This window comes from Sarcophilus harrisii, chromosome 6, assembly GCF_902635505.1.
Source record: "Sarcophilus harrisii chromosome 6, mSarHar1.11, whole genome shotgun sequence".
Lineage (NCBI taxonomy): Eukaryota > Metazoa > Chordata > Mammalia > Dasyuromorphia > Dasyuridae > Sarcophilus > Sarcophilus harrisii.
Genome location: NC_045431.1, coordinates 2,901,618 through 2,924,412, shown reverse-complemented (window position 1 = coordinate 2,924,412; position 22,795 = coordinate 2,901,618). Strand labels below are relative to the sequence as shown.

At 37.2% G+C, this 22,795-nt stretch overlaps 2 protein-coding genes across 5 annotated transcripts in view; one reads left to right on the top strand and one right to left on the bottom strand.

Moving 5' to 3' along the window:
* CLNK (cytokine dependent hematopoietic cell linker) overlaps positions 1 to 22,591 on the top strand; it is a 230,735-nt gene extending 208,144 nt beyond the window's left edge. For both annotated transcript variants that reach the window (XM_031942106.1, XM_031942105.1), the window contains exons 19-21: positions 3,291 to 3,374; positions 7,836 to 7,991; positions 22,448 to 22,591. In XM_031942106.1, coding sequence (XP_031797966.1) covers positions 3,291 to 3,374; positions 7,836 to 7,991; positions 22,448 to 22,591 — 384 coding nt within the window. The remainder of the gene's footprint in view (positions 1 to 3,290; positions 3,375 to 7,835; positions 7,992 to 22,447) is intronic.
* Positions 8,394 to 22,795, bottom strand: part of ZNF518B (zinc finger protein 518B) — a 77,299-nt gene continuing 62,897 nt past the window's right edge. For all 3 annotated transcript variants that reach the window (XM_031942101.1, XM_031942102.1, XM_031942100.1), the window contains exon 3: positions 8,394 to 13,112. In XM_031942101.1, coding sequence (XP_031797961.1) covers positions 13,081 to 13,112 — 32 coding nt within the window. In that variant the 3' untranslated portion in view covers positions 8,394 to 13,080. The remainder of the gene's footprint in view (positions 13,113 to 22,795) is intronic.

Genomic DNA, 22,795 nt, shown 5'->3' with positions numbered 1-22,795 from the left:
TTTTCTCAATGTGATTTTCTCATAAGAATGAAATCACCTATCTAGTTCCCTCCAACTTAGTAAATATTGCTGAACAGATTACAAAAACATATCCAAAAATTATTCATAGTGACCAACTATTTTATGGCAGAAATGCAAGGATAGTTCAATGCTAAGAAACTGGTGTAATTAATTATATTAATAACAAAATCAATTAAAATTGTATGATTACATGAATAATCTAAAACATTTTCTGAAATTCAGTATAATTTACCTTTTAATAAATAAATATGAGAATGGGTAATCACTAAAGGACTTTTAAAAACTATTTGAAAGTATTTAGCTAAAAGTAAGAATGTTTGTATTAGTTTTCTATTACAAATAGTTTTTCTATTTTTAGAAAAAGACTGGAAGATCATGCATGATGCCCATATTTACCATTATCATTTGACAATATTAGAAATGCTAGCCACAGAAATACCAGAAAAAAATAAATTCTAAGAATAAGCACAAGGAAATAGGAGGGCAAAAAAAATCTGTTTGCAGACAATTTATTTCTGATATCCTCAGCCTCTTCAATAATTTAACATCTTGCTCTCCTCTAGAGCTGTGCTTTCTGCTATTAAATGAGTTCGTTTTTCCTCCTTGGATCTTTAGCCTATCATCAATCCATCTCTTTCTACTGTGTTCTGTATTTTAATTTTTGAAATAGTCTTATTTAAAAAATATCTCTCCTAACTTGCTGTGTAACCTTGGTTAAAGTCATTCAGGCTTTTGAACCTCAGTTTCCTCATCTATAAAAAAGTCTAAATGATTTTGAAGACTCCCTTCCCATTTCAACAGTATATGATTCCATCTGGAATTTCTCTTTTAACATTCATCTTTATTTTGATTCATTCTATAAATACTCAGTTCATTACTCTATTCAGAGTACTGTACTTAGCACTGAGGGAAGAGAGGATCCAAACTCAAGAAGTTTAGTGTCTAGTGGGGGATCAATTCAGAAAAATACATAAAGTCAATTTATATGCAAGAGAGTTACACACCAAAGGACCATCTGGAACCTAAGGAGAAAGGTGGTTATTTACTATAAGAATTATGGAAGCATGTTCATTGAGAAAGCAGCATTTGAATTGGCTTTTTAAATCATGAGTGGGACACCAACAAATGAAGAAGGGATAGAGGATCACCCACCCAGAGGGAATACCTTTAGTATTTGACAGAAAATTGTTCATCCCAAATGTTGTGCTGTTTGTCATTCCCTTAAATGATCCTAGTAAAGTCAGTTTCAGTAAATTCTTCCCATTCCTACTCTTAAGATATTTACTCTTGATTAAGTTGAGCTGAACCACACCCTAAATTCCCCCCACTAAGAGACATTACCCTGTAAAGAGATCCAGTGTCTAATGTCCTCGCCCCATTCCACTGGGATTCTTGGCATGAAGAGCAGAACAAAATGAAATGGTTTTCCTCGACCAGATTGCCAAGGGCAAGTGGTCATGAGACCAGGACTTAATAGTTCATATTACCTCCTTCCTTCCTTCCTTCCTTCCTAAAAGAATAAAAAACTTTTTCATGGGTCTCTGGATCAGAAAATCCATTTGTCTGCACTCATGGGACATCTCCCAGGGTAATAGTTTTGTTGTTATCTCAATAAAAAAAAAAAAAACTTTATTCCTCAACTCAAAACTTGGATTTATTTCAGGACTTGACATATTCAACAAAAACTCTTAATTATCTTCTCTTTTCAAGTCCTCTTGGATAGAATACAAGAACTAGTACCGTTCCAGCCCTCAAGGAGGATAGTAGAGATAAGATATAGAGAAATAACTAACATAAGTCAAGATGTGATAAATGCCATGAGATATATATAAGTGAAGTCTGGAGGGGGGTGGGGTGAAGAGGGGAAAGATCAGAGTAGGGAAAGATTACTTTCAGCATGATGGGTTCAGGGAAGGATACAAGGAACAATGGAGAACGAAGAAATAAACTGAAGGGCGATGAGGATGTACTTGGAGCTGGACAAGATCATAAAGGGAGCTAGGACACCAATGTGAGATGGAAATCAGTGGGTACAAAGAGGTATTCGGAGGGACAGACTCCAAGGGGGAGCATTGAGGAAAGAAACTGAGCCTGGAGCCTTGTACTTGTCTTAGCCAAATGCCTTCACTTCCTTCTCCCTCTGCCTGACCAGCTCCACTCCCATCAAGCTCCCATGCTTGATCCCATCAAGCTTCCATGGCTGTTCTCTCTATATGGTCTCTGAGCTTTCTTTGAAAGGCCCTATTTCTACCATCAAAAATGTCTTTTCTAAGTCCTCTTCATCATTCATTGCTTCTGCTCTGGGTTCACAGTTCACTTCTCACATAATAAACATTTGTACAGCATCTCACTTGTGAGCTCAGTAGGGTGAGAGTTATCTCCATCTGAGACAGAAGATTGAAACGAAGAGCGCAAGTGACCTATGTGAGCCCACAAAGTTGAAGCCAAGTTTCTCCCTCCCAATCCAGTGGGAGGTTCACTTTACTGGTTCCTTTGGATAGCTTTGGGATCCAGAAGCTGTGAGGACGTTCTCCATTTTTTACTTTGTGTGACCCAAGTAATTCAGCAGTCCCGGCCATTCCTGTAAAGCCCCAGAAAGCAGGGCTCAAGTCTGGGCTCCATAGCTTGGTTCCCTCTTCTCACTGGCCTACACGGTGGGCTTGCTGCTTTTCAGATTTCTCTGAGGGTCCGGTGGGACAGAGTTCTGTGGTAAAGTACTTTATAGATGACAGAGGTCCACAGGGCCGAGTCACGGTACCTGCTAAGGTGTCCGGTGGGCTTCCCATTAGACAGAGGAGGTCCATAGGCTTCTGACGCCTGACTGAGAGCTCCATGAAATGAACAAGCTTAAATAAGATTGCCTGCTCTGAGAGAAAAAGGGCTTTATTGGAGACGACTTTTTCTTAAGTAATTTGACTGAGTAGGAGTAAGGTTTTCTTCCTTCAGATAAGTCTGGAAAGGGCCTTAGATGAAAGTTACTTCATAATATTTTCATTTAAAGAAACTTTGGTAATTCTTCCACCATACCAATCAGCGAAGGCCTAGGAAGTACCAGCTCGCTGCCAGACCCTGTGGGGTTCAGGAGGAATTGACAAAGATGGGCCAAACTGAGTCCCCACCCCGAAAAGAGCTCCAGGCAGGAGGTCTCAGCTGACGGTCCGACTGGGGCTGTCTGGGGAGGGGCAGGCGGTCTCCCCGCGGGGGCTCAGCCGAGGGAGGAGGGCTGGGGTTTACACGAAGCTCTAAAGTCCTCACTGCTGCCTCTTAAGCTCCAGGCTTTCAAGAAGCACGACTGGTACCTCGGAGAGTGCAGCCGGCACGAAGTGGAAGCGGCTCTGACCAAGGAGAACGCCGTAAGTACGGCTTCCACGTCCGACCTGTCCCGGTTCTCGGACCGTCCGGCCTGGGCGAGTCCGCGGGTACTTAGCCAGAGCCAGTCCCGGTGTGAACTTGTCACGGAGTTGTGGGGGGAGGAGGGGAGGAGCGGTCCACGGAGAGGTCAGTGCAGGTGCAGGGATAGGGACAGGCAGGTGAGTACCCCGGGGGCACAGACCCCTAAGACCTCCCTCGTTTGTTCTGCTCATTTCACTCTCCATCAGTTCATACAAGTCTTTCCCAATCTCTTTGAAGCTGCATTTTTTTTCTTGATTTCTAATCATATGATAGTGGCAAGATTTGGCAAATATTGGAGATGGGAAATGAAGTGACGAGTCACCAAGGTCCAGATAATGAAATTAATTATCCCAGGAAAAAAAAAGAGGGGGGGGAGGGAGGCTAAAAAGTAAAAGACATATAGAGGGTTAAAACCAAATCTAACAACATAATGGCAGAGGAATCACTGAGAGATTTCTTTCTAAAACTGCATAAATAGAAGAACTGATGGTAAAGAAATAGATCTGAAACATCATGAACTAAACCTTACAATATTTTTGTAGAATTAAACTACAGAACGAGGAAGTATCTAAAAGGGAACAGAAAGAAGATAGAAGGGAATGTGTAATGTGTCCCAATTAAGATAATGGTAAACAATGAAGGGAAAAATAATTCCTGTAGTTTTTCAGAAAGATAGTGCACTGCAGAAGAATAGATGGGGATTGAAAAGGAATAGAAGAAGATCTCAATTAAGTAGTATGAAAGAAGGGGTCCTATTGAAGAATGCTCCCATGAAGCTGAAGGGATATTCTCTAATGGAAAATGGGGACCTAACAGTAGGTATAATCAGTAGAGATTTAGTACTGAGAGAGATCTATAAAGCAATGACATAGAAACTTTAGAAGAAAATCAAAATAACTACCTAGAAGCTTTAATTACATTAGTAATATAGAGAACAAATAACTACATAGGCCATAAGCAAAGAATAAAAGTCTAGAATAGAAAAAAAGAAAAATATCAAAGAAAATGAGGGAAATAAATCTAATTTAGGGGGGAAAGGCACAGAAAATGGAATTTTAAAAAATCTAACAACCAAAACAACTTGAAAAGAAAAAGTAACTTTACTACTCAACTGAAAGAAATAAAAAGAGAAAATGAAGTTGGAAAAGAGAAAGATGATGATGATGATGATGATGATGATGATGATGATGAAAGAGGAGAAGAAGAAGGATGAGGAGAAAAAGAAGAAGAAGAAATATTAAGCCAAACTCCGAAACTAGAAAAAAAAAAAGTTGTAAAGGAGGTGGAGGCATAGAGAGGAGGCTTCTGATAATAGAGATTAGAGAATTACTACTATCTTTACAGAGGAAAAACAATAAAGCCTCCTAATTCCAAAAAATAAAAACCTATCATTTTAAAGATAAAATAATGAAATTATAAGACTAGTTCTCACAACTTAAAATTTGAATTAATTAAAAATACAATTAAATAAAAAACAAAATTAGATGAGAAAATCAAACCTTATTATTTGTTATTTACAACAAATATATATAAAAAACAAATATACACAACATAAAAAGGAAGGGTTCAAACATAACTTACTATACATTTGGACGAATCAAAAAAAAAAAGCAAAGAATTATAATCAGGCTATCAAGACAAAAAACAAAACTTGGTAACATAAAAATAAATAAATAACTAAATGGACTATATTATGCTGAAAGGTATCTTAGAAAAGCAAATCAATATTAATATTAAGTTTATATGTTTTAAATGCCTTAACATCCAAATTCACAAAGGAAAAACCAACTAAATTACTAAATAATAGACTAAATAAACAATGGCTAGATTATTCTGGATGGATATTTAATGTCTTTCTCAATCTAAAACAAATCTAACAGAAAGAAAAACAAAATGGAAAATTTAGAACAATTTCTGGAGAAACTAGGACTAAAAGACTCATGTCCTTTTCTAAATGTATTCTAAAGAATATACATATTTCAAGGCACCACTTGGAAATTTTACAAAAATTGACCATGTATTAGGGCACAGAGGTATTAGAAACAAAAAGATAAAAATGGTAAATACTCTCTTTACAGATCACAAAACAAGAAAAATAGAAATCAATTCAGAGAGCACAAAACGAGAGACAGAGAGACCCAAAAGGAAACTTAATAAAATCCTAAATAACTAATAGGTCAAATATCAACTCAAATAAATAACTGATAATGAGATAAAAGAAAATTATAATAATGAAATTATGTACCTGAATTTCTGGGATTAAGCTATAAGAGTGATGGGGGGAACATATCTCTAAAACATACGTTAATGAAATTTTGAAAAGAAAATATTATTGAACTGAATATACATTAAAAAAATTTTAACTAATAAATTAACAAACCAAAACAAACACAGAAGAAAACTGTAAAATATGGAAGAAATAAACTGAAAACAAAAAGCCCTATAGAAATGATCAAACTAAAAGTTGGTTCTTTGAAAAGTCTAACCAAATTGATAAGCATTTAGCAAATCTGATTTTTAAAAAGGCAGAAAACCAAATCAGCAGTACAGTAAAGGAACAAGGGAAAAACATGACAGAAATAAAAAGAATAGTCAGAACTTGCTATGAAGTTATATACTAAAAAAAAAAGCACAAAGAAAAATAGAGAAATGCTTCAAAAATATGAATTACCCAAAGTAAGAAAAAAAACAGAGATCTTAAATAATACAGTCTCAGAAAAAGAAATTTGACAAAAATTACCAAAAAATATATATTACTGGCCCTAATGGAATCACAAACTAAATCTATAAAGCATTTAAAGAACAATCGACACTAACACTAGTTAGGAAGACAATTCACATAATTAGTTATATTTAAAAGAAAAACATGCAAAATCACATGAGGATCTCAAAAGAGATAAAAGATGCTACTTGAAGGAAGCTGCTCTGATGAACAGGAAATTAGATGTAGGTGGTTTTCTAGTAAACTGCTAATGAAAAGATGATGAAGCCAAATTTCTGGAAGAGTTCCCTTCGTATCTACCTTATTCCCAAAGCATCTTGTTTAAAGCAAAACCATGAGATTAAATGGTAGTCCTAGGAATACCACTTCAAGGGACTCACCTTCATCGTCTTCTTGTTTTTTTCTTGAAGAATAAAGAACATTTTCTCTTCTTAACTTTTCAACTGCTTTCAGAGGCAGCCAGATGGTAGAGAGCTGAGTTCAAACGAGCTGTAGATCTTTTTTAGCTGAGTGATCTGGGAAAGTCACTTACCTGCTATTTGTCATATTTTCCTCAACATTTGTAAAATGAGGAAAATAAAAATAATAGTACCTACTTCCCAGGGAAGTTGTGAGGATCAAATGAGATAATATCTCTAAAGTGTTTAGCACATCCCTGTAACATAGCAGGTGTTTAATAAAAGACCGTCTCCTTCATTTCTTTTAACTGATCAAGGCTCATTAAATAGAACTGTAGTGTGTTGGTTATGTGAATATTAGACAATTCTACACCATTAGGTGGAGAAACAGTGAGAATATGCCCTCCAAAGGAAATGAGCATAAATCACTCTTGTCCTCTATAGAGAAAATGAAAGTCTCTCTCGGGATGCTGATGATCTCAAATATGGGGCAGGAGGGTGTTAGGTTCATGGTGGTGGTGAAATTGGAGCGCTGGCCTATTTGGGTCTGATAGAAAATGGACAGCGGTTGGGTGCCATTGGGGATTTAAAAAAATAAATAATGCATGATTTTTGCTTAAATGTCCATTTATACCTCACATCAGCCCATGAAAATTCTTATCTCTATTTAAAAAACGAAGCTGGGTCTCAGAGTTTGCCCAAGGTAAAACATCTAGTAAACAATGGAACTAGTCCTACTGACTCCAAATCAAGCTCTTTTTCAGCTTTTTTCATGCTTTCTTTCAGAATACTCCCACGGAAACTCTGTCTCTCCCCTTTCTGTTACACAGAAATGAGTGGATATCTTCATCATCACCACCACACTTTCTCCAATTCCACCCACACCACTTCAAATCCATATTTCAAACCCCTACCAGCCTAATCTTGTTTAGATTGGGTCAGGTGACTTCTCTACTCAAAAATCTTCAGTGATTCCCTGTGCCTTCAATGAAAGGTTCATACTCCTTTACTTGGTATTCAAGACCTTACTCACCTCACATTAAGTCTCTCTGTTCCACCTACAGCCTCAATTTCCTTATCTGCAAAATATAGATAATAGGGCTTACAATTCTCACAGCATTGTGAGGAATATTCTCTGTAAGTTAGAAGGCATGAATTAAGTAAGGTGATCTCATTATTATATATGGATTTTGGTTATGATTTCACAATTGAGAAATGACCAGGTTTTTTAAGTTCTTTAGGTTTTTGAAAGTTAGGAATCTGTCATCGCTAGAGAACTAATTCTCATTCCTTTACTTCAGGATGGGACCTTCCTGGTCCGAGATGGCTCCAAGAAATCAGTGGCTGAACCCTATGTTTTGGTGGTGTTTCATAGGAAAAAAGTATATAATATTAAGATCCGTTATCTGGAGGGGAGTCAGCAGTTTGCCCTTGGAACAGGACTCAGAGGAAATGATGTGAGTAGAATAACATCTTAAAGTCTATGTGAGTATATGTCTGAAGTCTTTTATTCTTCTGTTGTTGTTTTTTTTTCCACTTGATCAAGTACAGTGGTTCTCCTAAGTATACAGTTTATTGTCATGATGAGGACTATGGCTTGCCTGTGTTATGATGCTCAAAAAAGAACATGTCTATGTTGTGATGAGCAAATCTACTTACCACCTAAAACTCTAAAGCTTTATTTTTTCCTTAGCTTAATTAAAAGGTCTTGATAATGTTTTCAGTGAGACTTGAGTAATCTCCCTTGGAAATGGAACCAAGGAGAAGATTTCCTAAGTAGCCAAAGAATTTCAACTTACTACCTTGGAAAATGGTGGGAATTTCCCGCATTTCTGAATCACAAAACGATACAACTGTCGTTAGGTCAATAAACATTTATTAGGCATTGACTATTGATAAATTCTTCACATTTTGAACCACTGTCCCACTCCCTGGTACCCGAGTACTTTCAAGTACCTGCTACTTCTTCAAAATGTGCTAAGAACTAAGGATACAAAGAAAGACAAAACTATGATCCCTAATCTCAATTAATAACTATTCTAATAGGAGAAACAACATGCAACCAATTATTTGCATGCAAAATACATATATCAAGAGGAAATCTCAAAGAAAGGCTAGTGGAAGGGAGCTTCCTTGAAACAACGACAATACACTATTACAGATAGAAAGAACATTAGAACATAGTAGATTATAAAATCTTAGTACCATAAGGGACCTTGAAACATAAACATAATGGGTTTTGAGTTGGAAGGGACTTTGGAATAGAGCTGGAGAATTAATAGCAAACCACTCATTTATTTGCCAAGAAAACCCCAAATGGAGTCGTGAAGAGATGGACACAACTGAAATGAATGAGCAATGTATAAACAGCCTGACCTACTGCTGACTGACATGTGGGGATAATAAAACTAGCTGAAAATCATGTATTAAATTCATTCATTCAATAAGTTTTTATTTAACACCTATTCTGTTTAAAGAGCATTCAGTTAGGTATCGATATATTGAACTGGGTAGTAAATACAATGCTAAATTTACAATTAGTGTGTTAATTTCTGAAATTAAAATTATATTTCTTTTCAATAGTTAATGTCATCATTAACCATTGTTTTGTGAATTCAAAGCAAATGAGAATTTTCAGACCACCAAAGATCTCCTACCCTTTGAGACTGATACCAAACGAGCAACCATAGAATTATAAAATATATGGGACACTGAATAAACACTACAGCTGGAAGCACCTTAAAATATGAAATTTCAGTGCTTAAGCTATGAGACTTAAAAACAAATATCATTAAAATTACAACTTGAGAAGACTATAGAACTTAGAACAAAGACTATTTGTTCTAAAGGGACTTGGAACATATTATATTAAATGTCAGAATGGTAAAGGATATGAAAGATTGTATCTTTTAAGAAATAATAATAAATTATTTGGGTGAAGGCTTGACATGCTTTTCAAATCTACTAGAAGTACAAAGTTGGGGAAAATAGCTAAAAAATATATGTATTTTGTACTATAACAGTTTGTACATTTGGCCTTTTTGTCCTAATCAACCCCTAACTCTTCTTAAGGAAGACCAGGGATTATATTTTATCAACTTGATTTAACTTGCCTTGAATCCTACCTCCTTTAATTAGATGAACGGGAAATAATTAACAAGAGGAAAATAGCTGTGGAATTATTATAATTTCATTTTATATGTGTTTATTTGTTATAATTTCATTTATCAAGTAAAAGGCTGTGTCAAAAGTATGTTAATGAACTTAAAAATGTATATGTCAGTGTGTGTGTATGTGTATGTGTGTGTAGCCACAAAGTTTATTAATAATCTTGGTAATAAATGAAAAATTGCCCCCAAAAGACAAACATAAAGAAATTTAACATGCCTTTGAGATCTAATATCTAATATCAGTGTGACATTTGCTATGCACTTGAAGTGATATTTTTCTTCAAATTAGATGATTAAATTCTTCTTTTATTAATGTCTCTTTAGGTTAAAATTTCAGCTACAGGTCCACCACTAGAGAGAAATAATAAGAAATGACAAAATGATTCATTGTACCATTTGGGGCTTCTGTTTCCTGTTAAGATTATTCATATAAAATACCATCCATTTAGTAGAATATTAAAAACAATTAATATTGAATTCATTATGTCATGACATTCTAGAGAAAACGAGGATTAGAATATAAAGTAGTCAATGCCTTCTCTGAAGATTAATACCACATATGGGTAAACATATTTCAATGGGTTATGGATGAAAAGTTTCATCTTTTCACTTTCACATTTGAAAAGCAAAAAATAATAATAATAAAGTCGGGTCGTTTGTTTATAACTGGAAGTTAATTGTAGAAATCTAAAGTCTTAATTTCTTTCCCACTAATCCCTTAATTTGGCAAAGTATTATTGTGGTAAAGCAGTCTCATTCGCCTGTCTTTTATTTCATTTGAGCTTCCCAACAATCCTCTGAGGTAAAGCAGAGCATTATCATTCCCCACGTCCTGTGGATAGGAGGATTCAAACCAAAACTTTCTGTCTCCTAGATGCACAATCACATCCTTTTACCAGGTCGCCTGCAAGTTTTTCCTCTAGATTTATCACTACCCTAGTTCCTCACTTACCTAGACTTCCGTTATCCAGAGGCAGCAAAGATAGCATGCTGGGCTTGGGGTCAGGAAGACCTGAAACCAAAGCTAGCCTTCCTAGTTGCCCGACCCCTGGACAAGCCACTTCGATTGTGCCTCAGTTTCCTAATAATAGCACCTATTTCAGAGGGTCGTTTAGAAGAACAAACAAGATAAGGTGCTTAGCACAGTGCCAGGCTGGGAATAGGTGCTTAATAAATGCTTGTTCCCTTCTTAGCTAGGTTTCCTATCTGAGAAGGAAGCAAGACCACTGAAGCCATGGGGTAAAATCCAACTCTACTTAAAGGAGAGTGGAGCTAGCTACTTTAGGTTAGTTCTAACCATGCTAGTCAGAAGTCAAGGGAGAGAAAGGCTACTTCAGGCAGCTCTACTGGTGTCAGAAAAAAGTGAGAAACGATGGCTTGAACATGAGGAAAGATGAACAGATAGCAGACAAAACAATGCAAAAAGCCCACGAGCCTGGAAACATTGAATGGATGGATGAGATAACAGGGGCTATGCAGCTTTGCATGGCTGTCGCTATATTAGAGCCAGGTAGAGGAAGTGAAATTCATAACTGGTGCCCTAAATCACTAAGAAAATGCTAAAAATCAGTTTGAGGAGGTTGTGAAGGATGTGAAAAAAGGAAAAAATCACCATTTCATTGAATTGAGATTAAAACAATGACCAAAAAAGTATTTAAATGCATGAACTCAACAATTTGAAATAATGGGATGTATGAAACATTTTAGTTTTATCAGTTTTTAAAAATAATTTTCAAATTTTTTCATTGCTTATCTAATTTTCTGTATTTCTTCATTTATATTTGTTTAAGAATTCTCTTTTTTATTCTGTAAGTATCCTTAGGCTTTATGAATGCTTTCTAATGCATCAAGTTTAAAAATGCATTCTTCCAATGGGGAGTGGGTGAAATCTAATCCACTCACATTTAGAGTGACAGTTCAAAAATTTATATTTTCCTATTAAGCATTTTTAATATTTATCCCGTCTCTTTTTTGCACTCTAATGCTTTTTTTCCAATTACATAATAGTTTTTAACATTCATTTTTGCAAAGATTTTTGAATTCCAAATTTTTATCCCTCCTTCCCATATCCCATCTCTTTTAATACTGTCTTTGGTCTCTAGTTTAATCTACCCAAATTCTGTTCTCTTTGACCCTCCTCGCCTTTACTTTCAGCCCATTCCCATTCCCATTCTTGTCTCAGTTAAGAGTATGGTATCAAATTCCTCCCTCTAATTCTCCCCACATTCACACACTAATCCATTTTCTTAATTTCAGTGACACTAATATGTAATGTCCTTTTCCAATAAATTTCTTCATTTTACATATTCTTTTTTTACTCCTTTCCCCTTCTAAAATACTTACATGATCCTTGTTCTTGCCCCCATATAGCCTGAAGCTTCTGGTAAATATATATGTTTTCCCCCTGAGGCAATTGGGATTAAGTGATTTGCCCAGGGTCACACAGCTAAAGAGTGTTAATTAAGTGTCTACAGCCAAATTTGACCTCGGGGCAGGTGCTCTGCTCCACCTAACTGCCCCTAAGTATGAGTTTTGCTGGCACATTTTACCATCTCCTATTTATTACTACAGTTAGAAATCCTTTCCCTTCTTCCCTTTCTCAGAATGTCTATCTCCTTGAAACCTATTTTGATAAATCTCATTTCTAGTGCACTATAATGACAGATACAGTGGAAAATTCCTTTGGGAATGCTTTATAATCAGAATCCAGGGGAATCTGGTTCTGTAGCGTTTTCCTTTTCCTAAAACTATTTTGGGGGTTAAAAACGTTTCCTCCTGTTGCTGCTCCTTCCCCTGCTACTACATTTTTATGGGAAAGAACTGGAAACAAAGTGGAATTCCCACAGTGGTTGGGGAGAACTCGTGGCACGAAAGGGACATGGAAAGGGAAATGTAATGACAGCTACAGAAAAGATTAGAAAGACTTTCATGAGCCGATGCAAAGTGACACAAGCAGCACCAGGATGGAGTCCATTCCGTAACATGGTCCATCCCGGCCCCGCTCTCTCTTGAGGTCCCGGATCTCGCATCCCCCCTCCCCCCCAGGTTCTTTGATGCGGTGGGGGGGCTTCTGCCAGCAGCCCCTCCCACTCCCATTTTAATGGCCCTACAACTAGCCCGGTGAAGCATTTAGCATCAGATAGCTTTTGCAAAGGAAGATTTAATTCAGATACAGACGAAACAAAGCACAAACACACAAAGATTGGGGTTCTGATAAGGGGCGGGGAGAGAATCGGGTTCACAATTAAGCTCGAGGCCCCCCAAATTCCCACAACAAACGTCCCTGCTCCTCCGGCTGGGCTGCGTTCTTCAAGGGGTGGCCTCCAGGCAACAACTGAGCCGGATTCCCGCATCTCCCGACCCTTGCTGCTCGCCCTCAGCCCAGATCGAGGCGTCTATCCTCTGCACCTGGAACAAAAACGCAATCTATCAGAAGCCCAAGGAGCCGCCCGAGGTGACCTCCGGAGAGGTTCCCGCCCCCGCCCCCTCCCTTTACAGAACGGCTGTCTCCCTCTCTCGGGGACTCGCCTCCCTCCTGCCCTGGCTGTCCTCCCTCTCCTTCTCAACGTCCTCCATTCTCCCTCCCACGGACCCGTTAGTCTCTCAGCCACGTGTGAGACCAGAGAACTCAACTCTTCCCCTTAACGCTGGGGGGAGGCCGACCCAAGAAACAGAGGCCGAGGGACCTCCCCAGCAGCGGCCCAGGGGGCGAGACCAGCCTCCTCTCCGCCTGTGACTCCCCCTTCGCCCAACCCTCCTTTCACAATATCAAACTGAAGGGGAGAAATGAAACATTCTCCCTCTTTCTTTTCAAGACTTGACGCCGATTTCCCCAATTTCCTGTTTCCCTTCTTTCCACCCAACTATCATCCCACCAGTATTAGTATCCCCCCAAAATGGATTCACTGAATGAGATTTTAAAGCTGAAATATTCGTTTGTTTTCCTTGTACCTTTTTTTTTCATACTCTCAAGTGTTTTCCTTGTTTTTGTTTTTAATTTGTTGCTTTTATATACTTTCACCCAATTATCTTTCCAATACTGTTGGGAATTTTTGGTTTGTTTTTAAACAAGAAAAATCCCACTCCCAACCATACTGACCTTGTCTGGTTTTAAATACATAAAAACGTACATTTCACAATTTTTCTTTCTTTCAGTGCTATCTGTTTGTATTTTAACAATTCTACAAGCTGAATATCCTGCTTACTAATTCATGCTAAAGGAAATCCTCAAATTCTACCCTTTCACTAAACAAAAAATTATTTTCATTAATGATTCTCCTTAAAGCTTTGCAGGATGATTTTCTGGTAGCATTTGCTTTTCAGAATATTATGTTTTCATGTGTTTCTGACACACCCTTCATCATTTCCCACAGCATAATAGTACTCCATCACAATCATATGCTACAACTTGTTCAGCCATCTCCTCAATTTCCAATTCTTTGTTATTACAGGAATTACTACTATATATATATAGATATATATTCTTGTACACTTTGGTCCTTTTCCTTTTTCTTTGCGCTCTTTGGGACACAGGCCTGATACTATTGGTGGAACAACAACAACAAAAAAAAAGTGTGGTTTTATACCCTTTGGGCCTAGTTCCAAATTGTTCTCCAGAATGGTGGGACCAGTATGCTATTCCATTAATAATTCATTAGTGTACTTATTTTTCCTCATCCCCTCCAGCATTGTCATTTCTGATAGGTGTGAGGTGGTACCTCAGAGTTGTTTTAGCTTCCTCTAATCAACAGTGAGGGCTTTTTCACATGACTATAGATTTGATTTCTTTTTCTGAAAACTGTTCATATCCTTTGACCATTAATCAATTGAAGAATGGGTTTTATTTTTATAAATTTGATTCAGCATTACATTCAAATGTATATTTGAGGGGGAAAGGGCTTTATCAGAAACATGCTGTAAAAACTTTTGATATTATTTCATTATCTATGGGACTTTTTTTTTTTTTTTTTTTTTTTTTTTTTTTTTTTTTGCTGAGACAATTGGGGTTAAGTGACTTGCCCAGGGTCACACAGCCAAGAAGTGTTAAGTGTCTAAGGTCATATTTGAACTCAGGTCCTCCTGACTTCAGGGCTGGTACTCTACCCACTGCACCAACTAGCTGCCCCTATCTATGGGATTTTCAAGCAAAATGTATCTCTTATAGTCTGCTTTTGCTTTTGCTTTGTCTGATATCATAATGGTTTCTCTTGCCTTGTTTAGATGAAGCATACTAGATTCTGCTCCATCATCTCATTTTAACTCTGTATCTTTCTGTTTCAAATGTGTCTCTTGTTAACAATATATTTTTGAATTCGAGTTTCTAATCCATTCTATTATGTGCTTCTATTTTATGAGCTTATCCCATCCACATTCACAACTTTGATTACTGTATTTTTCTCTTCATCCACTCCCTCTTCCCATCCCCCTCCTCCTTTCCTTTCTCCTCCCCTCCCTTCTCCCTTTTTCTCTCTCTCTTCCTCTCCCTCTTCCTACTTCAAAAATCAATTTTGCTTCTAACCATTGCTTCCCTCAATCTGTCCTCTCTTTTCTCTTCTTCACCTTTTTCTTACACAATAGGAAAATAGAGGGGGATAAGTCACATTTTTGCATAACAATATGTATATATGTGTGTATATACATACATGTACGTAATATACATATATAAGTACGTATATTCTTTCCTCTTTAAAGCGATTCTGATGGGAATAAGATACAAGCATTGCCTGTATCCTCAACCCTCATTTTTCATTCCGCTGTCAAAGCAACTTACCTCTATCATGTGAGAAAATTTCCTCAATCAACCTCTCTCTTCCTCTTTCTCACCCCTTTATGAAGATGATTCAAATATAACTGACTTCCATCCTTACCCTCTGTCTATATAAACTCCTTTTATCTCCCCGAATAATAATAAAGGTCATGTGTTCTTTTGTTTGAGATTTTGGATCATGTTCTATCCTTCATGACTCCATTTGGGATTTTCTTGGCAGAGATACTGGAGTGGTCTGCCATGGAGAAAATATTCTTCATCTCATTTTACGGATTAGGAAACTGAGGCAATAGGGTGAAGAGAATGCCCAGAGTCACATAGCTAGGAAGAATCTGAGGTAAGATAGGAATACATGAAGATCAGTATTCTATCCACTTGCATCACCCAGCTGTCCTCAAAGTTTGTAAACAGAGTTCCTTGTATCATCTTCCCATTATAATTCTCTTGAGTCTTTGTTTGAATGTCAAATTTTGTATTCATCTCTGGCAGAAATGCTGGAAATTCCTCTATTTTATTAAATATTCATTTTCCACTTAAGAATTATATTGTTTTGCTAAGTAGTGTATTCTTGGTCGTGATCCTAGCTCCTTTGCATTCCAGAACATCATATCCCAAACACTCTGAAAATTGGCAAATCTTGTGTATTCCTGACTGTGAGTTCATAATATTTGAATTGTTTCTGATTGCTTAAAATAGTATCCCCTTGACCTGGAAGCTCTGGAATTTGGCTATAATCCTGGGAGCTTTCATTTTAGAGATCTCTTTTGGGACCATTCAGTGGATTCCTTCCATTTCTGTTTTGTTCTCTGGATCCAAGCTACCAAGGCAATTTTCTTTGATATCTTGAAATATGTATAGGCTCTTTCTCTGATCATGGCATTTAAGGTGTACAATAATTCTTAAATAATCTCTCCTTACATTAGTTCGGTTTCCAGTTGTTTTTTCTGATGAGTTATTTTATATTTTCAACCATTTTTTCCATTCATTTTACTTTGTTTCTTGATATGTCATGTAGTCATGAGCTTCCATTTGCCCAATTATACTTTTTAAGTAATTATTTTTTCAGTGAGATTTTGTACCTTTTTTTCTGTTTGGCCAGTTCTGTTTTTTAAGGAGTTCTATTCTTCAGAGGACTTTTATATTTCTTTTACCATTTGGCCAATTCTGTTTTAAGTATTTTCTGCAGTATTTTTGTGACTCTTTTATCAAATTGTTCCCTTTTAAATTTTTCATGCATTATTCTCATTTCTTTCCCCAATTTTCCTCGATAGCTTTTTTCGTTTAAACTCTTAGAGGATATTCTTTCTAGGCTCAAGTCCAATCGATTTTCTTTAGGCTCTAGTTGTTATTTTCACACTGTTGTCTTCTTCCCAGTTTGTGTCTTAGTCTTCCTTCCCTGCCATGATATCTTTTTATGGTCAAGATTATTTGTTGTTTGTTCATTTCCCAGCCTATTTCTTGGCTCTGAACTTTTTGTTAAAGTTGGACCCTGCTCATTAAGGGGCACTAACCCGAGCTTTTATGTACTGCTGTTTTCAAAGTCCCTAGTCCCCTGCAAGTAAAAGTACTAGGGACTGTGGCAAGGGTCCCTGCTTCCTTGTGACCAATACCAGTACTTCTCTGTGCCTTGGAAATGCAACCAAAAACTGACTATGGGCAATAAGGTTGCCAGTATCAATGCCAGTTAAACCCATTGCCAGCAAAAAGTCCCCTATATTTTCTTTCTGACCAGTCATCTGGCCCCCTTACTGAGCTCCTGAAAAGGCTTCTGTTCCTTTGGCTGCTGTCACAGGGGGAAGCTCCAAATTGACCTCCACCCCAATGCCACAAACTTCTTCTGACTTCCTTAAGTTTTCTTTGGGTGGATAAATGTCTCATCTCTTGTTGGCTCTGCTGCTCCAAAATTTGAGTTGAGGTATTATTTTAGAGTTGTTTGGGAAATAATGTTGAGTGTGTGCAATTGAGTTGTCTTTAATCTACTATCTTCTAATTTCTCGACTCCTATAAAACTTATTGATTTCTTCCTTAAGAGCTGATTTCTGCCATCAATTCAATCTCTGATAAATGGCCTCCAGATAAAGGGGAAACCACTAACTCCTGTGGCAGCTCATTCTGCTTTCAGGAAGATCAAAATGGTAGGAAGTTTTCTTTTTCTCATAGAAGTAAAACTTGCCTCTCAGAAACTTTCACACATTATACTGTTTTGACCACTGAGCCCAAAGCCACGCCTGATTCTTCTAATGAACAAATGCAAGAAGATAACTATCCTGGGCTTCCCCATCTTCTCCATCTTAAACATCTGCAGTTCCTTTGACATTTTTTCATGTGCTGTATCTTCCAGTCCCCCAACATCTTAGTTACACTCTTTTGTGCCTTCTGGCTTATCAGTCTCAAATATTCAGATGACACTTATCCATGTAAGTATTCTATCCAATGGTGAAAACTTCAACTCATGGCTGCCGATCTGAATGACTTCTATCCATATCTGTTTATCCACCATAGATTTCCTTCACACGTTTGAGATCTGCATCAATTTTTTCTGATATCCTAAGGATATCAATGAAATATTCAAGGTATCTATTAATTTATCTCTCTCACAATATGATCAGTCCATTTTCTTTTTTTGATCACATTGTCTTAATGACATCCTTTACAATTTATCTCCTTTATAAAATTCTTTGATTATAATGCATAGTAGGCCTTTTCTGTTTTCTGGGTGATCCTCAACTTCAACTCTATAGAGATCATCACTGAAGAAAACTCTTTTAATAAAAACCAGGCCTCTGTTTTAGGGAGATGCTTGGCATAATTAAAAACATTTTAGAATTCCCCAAAGACAATCTATACTACCTTTTTCCACCAACAGTTTTGGGACCAGGTCATTTGTAGTGTCTGTCCAAAATTAGATAACCAGAAGACAGATGGATAGATAGACAAATGGGCAGAAACCAACATATATTGCTATGCTGATTGAATGACTGATTGAGACTAATGGAAGGGCTCTCTAAGTTAACCATCCCACTCCATATTATAGTCTGAAAAAAAAATCTTCATTCACCTATAAATTACATTTTGGGGCAGAAGTTAGGCTAGATGATCATTGAAATCTCTTCCACTTCTAAAACTGTGTAATTCTGAGATGACAGTGCATCAAATGTACACATTATTTAGCACATTTTTATATTTGTGATGGTAAATATATCTTGAACAAAGGATCTCATGAGGAAAACACAGTCTACTTGATATTCAAAGTTAAAAATGACCCAAACATTATTTTGTGGTGGGTTTATTAATTTTTGTTTGTCATAGTTTGACTAATTTGACACTCTACCTTTCACTAAATTAACTGGTTATTTGATAGAACAGATGTTTTATTCACCTCCTGTAGGTACAGTCTCAGTGATTTGATGGTATAATGATTTGAATTTTTAGCAATTCAGAGGTGGAAAAGGTCATAAATTCACAGAGTAAGAGCCCTGCGCCCCAGAGAGAGTTTCATCACGTGCCCAAATTGCTCAGCCATCAGATATTGACAAAGCTAGACTTGAGACTAAACTTATGATTTTCAGTTCAGTGCCCAAGATATTTATTTTGATTTTCACACTTTATCTGGTCCTATGTGGAAGAGTTATATCATTAATCTGATTCAATCGACTCTATTAAATAAAATTGCTTTTTGAATCTGAGCAGTAAATCTAATTTGTCTAACTTTCTAATTAGTTTATTGTATTCTCTTGCTGAAAAATTATATTTTATCATATTCTCATATCACTTTATATAGCTCCATCCTTGTTATTTAGCTCAGTCTACTTTGTATCATTTGTTTTATTATTCCTTTTGTTATATAAGTTCTTTATGATCAGGGGCTATTCAGTTTTTTATATTTACATTCTCATTGTCTAACACTAGACCTCGAAAATAGTAGGTACATAATAAATGCTTTTTAATTAGCTTAAGTTAAATGTTACTAAAATTTTCCATCATCCTGATCAAACATTTTATAGGCCCATTGGTGTTATCTTAGCTGTTGCAAAAGTTGCAAAGACAGTATTCTACTAGCCAAAGAATATAAAGCCTAACATGATAACAGCAAAGAACAATAAAGTGTCTAGATGTTAAATTTTGTATCATTCCAAAAATTTTTAACCACATATCCCTTCTGATCCTCAGTATCTTCATCTACATAATAATTATCATACCACCTATTTCACCAGATTGTTGTGAAAAATCAGAGGAGACAAAAAGAGAAGGCCAGAGTCATACAGACAGTGCAAAGACAAACTTCAAACTCTAGTATGTTGTGTGTTCTTACAGCTGACTCTGCTTGACAGCTGACATTTTTCCCCTAATCCATTTCATATGTCAAAGAAAACAAATTAAGTAACAGTATTGTGTTTAACAATCAGTTCTATCAGAAATAATATTTTTACTAGAAAATATTGAAATAGTTCTTAGGAGGACAGTCGTTCACCAGGGATTCCTATCAACTGTGTATCAACCTGCCTTCCTTGACAAAAATAAATCTGAGCCTCACATACACCTATGGAAAATCTTCATGGAAAGTTCTATTAATAGTTTCATCCTGTTGGATTCTTACATTAAAGCTACAGTTCAGGAGCAAAGTGTTTAACAAACTGAAAAGGAACACAAATCAAAATTAATTTTTTGATTTTAAATCATAAGTCAGTAGTATCTTACAGCTTCAAAGTCTTCCAGAATGAAGAAAAAATGCTGTAAATCACAAAAGTTAAAAACAATAGTAACTCTATACCCTAACTTCTCAATTACGTATATAAAAATGGTAGCAACTTCTGCCATCTCTTAGAATTTGCATATAGGTTATCTTATTTTGATTACCTTCTATAGTTTGTTTCCACACATGAGTTTATAGATGTAAAGTTAGAAGGGAAGTCAGAAGCCACCGAGTCCAACCACCTCAGCTTACAGAAATTGAAATCAGTGGATTCGACGATGATAGCACTTACATTTTTAGCAGTTACCCTGGGTCAGGCACTGTGCTGAGTGCTTATGATGATTATCTTTCTTGATCTTCCTAACCACCTGGGGAAGTACATGCTAGTATCATCCCCATTTTACAAATAAGAAAACTTGTCTGAGACTTTATTTGGGCTTAGTGTTTCCTAACTCCCAGGCTGGCGCTCTATCTTCTCAGCCAGGGCAGTCAGCAGAGGCAGATTTGAACCCAGGTCCTCTGGAGCCAGGGCCAGTGCAGTTTCCCCTTTATCATAGCCCCTTGCTTCACGGGCAGTCCCTGAGGCAGGGTGAGTGAAGGAACATAATTCTGCTGGGCCAAATGACGGATTCCCTGGAGTCTTCCTGCCTTCCTCTTCTCCTGAGAGTGAGTGCTGGTGTCCATGGCCCACAAGGAGAGCGACCCCATGTGGTTAAGGACCGTGGTCAGTGCTCTCGCATCGGGGACCCTGAGCCAGAACCCTGCTCTTGTGGTTCAGTCATTTCGTTCATGCCGGATCCCACCCAGAGCCTTTTTGGTAGAGATTCTGCCACGGTTTGCCATTTTTTCTTCAGCTTACTTTACATCGGAGGGACTGAAGTAAACAGGATTTCACAGCTAGGAAGCATCTGAGGCTGGGTTTGAATTCCTATAGACAAGTCCTCCTGGCTCCAGGGCAAGCACTTTATCCACTACACCAACCAGCTACCCAGAAAAGAAATTCAGAATCCAGAGAAAAATGGACTCGAGCTTAGAGATGACTCTCCAGTTCCCTTTTTCCCATTTGTAGTGTGCTCAGCAAGGTCCCTTTAACTATGGCGAACTTCACCCATCTATCTCTGGCTCCTAATGCAGACGCTACTGCAAGCTGATCTAGGGATGATGCTAGACCACCAGAGAGACAATCTCCACTGGCCAACGAAAAAAGGGAGGGCAGGAAATTTGACCAACAGCTTTCACCCTCAGGAATACTGAAAAAAACACACTTCCTCCAATATCTAGAAATTAATCCTTTTTCAGCTTGTCTAATAATTTTAAAATGATCCCTTGAAGTATGGCCGACTTTCTGAACCTGATTCTTGTGCAATATCATCCCAGCTGGAAGGCCATTTAGTACTGAGTCTGAGGCCTATAAGTAATGGGCAGTTTGAAATATTCTTAACTAGCTAAAGGATCAAAGCAAAAATGAGAGGGCATGGTATCCACATCACGTTTCATTCACTGTCTTCAGAAAAATCTCCTTTTGTGTTGACACATATCAAATACTGACAAGCCTCTTCTGCATGAGCCATCTCAAATGTCTTCCCCAATACTCGGTATTAAAGAGACTGAGAAGACTCTGTGTGGAGCAGTTTCTACTCAAACGTGGTCACTGATATTCTTCCCTACCTCAACATGTATGATGATACAACTTGACAAACATCATGCAAAGTCCTAACAGGCTACTGCCTTCTTATTGCTTAGGGCCTTTCCCATTCCAAAACAATAAAGGAGAGGAAAAATTAACTCTCCCTTCTTGGGGGAGAGGGAGCAGGAAGGGAAATAATGTTCCCTTTTTGGCATTCCCTGAACACAAATACTCTCTCCCCAAGGATTAAAAGCCTGGGATTGGCTAGAAGCTAGCTCCTCCCATTTCATGTGAGAAATCAAACCCATTGAGCTTGGTTTTAATGTAGCAACACTGGCCCACCAAGGGCTGCAGTTCTTGCTCTTTCCCTCTCTCAATGTTGGTTCATTTGGTTGACAGGTACAACAACAATGGGATACACTTTCCTTTACTTCCTCATTTAAGTAACCCATCTATACTGGTCTTCCCCCATATAGCATGTTTAATGACTGTTGAACTTAAAAAGAAATTCAAGATCTCAGGGAACTTCTTTATATCTCTCTGTAATTATCCAAGAACCTTTAGTAATTATTGAATTTGTTGAACTAAATTGTTTAGATTGTATTGGATGTGATCTGTAATTGTGAATAATTTTTAAATGTTCTTTTCTATTTCAGAAATTTGATTCAGTAGAAGACATAATAGAGTATCACAAACACTTTCCTATTGTGCTTATTGATGGGAAAGATCAAACAGGAACCCATCGAGAACCCTGCTACCTCAAGCAGTCTCTGTCTCCCAGCAGAATCTACTCATCCTAAAACGGAATGAGGTCTTCGTTTTGCCTTTCTTTCAGCAGATGTGGGATCCGTGACAGACAGTCTCATACAGGAGAGCTCAAGACGTGGTCAGCTGATTTCATTATGAGTGGAAGACAGACACTTCTCCAGTAAATGCTGGAAATGTGTACTCTGAAAATGTTTCCTTAACTGCTTATTTAATATCCAAGCTGATAGCTTGGATTT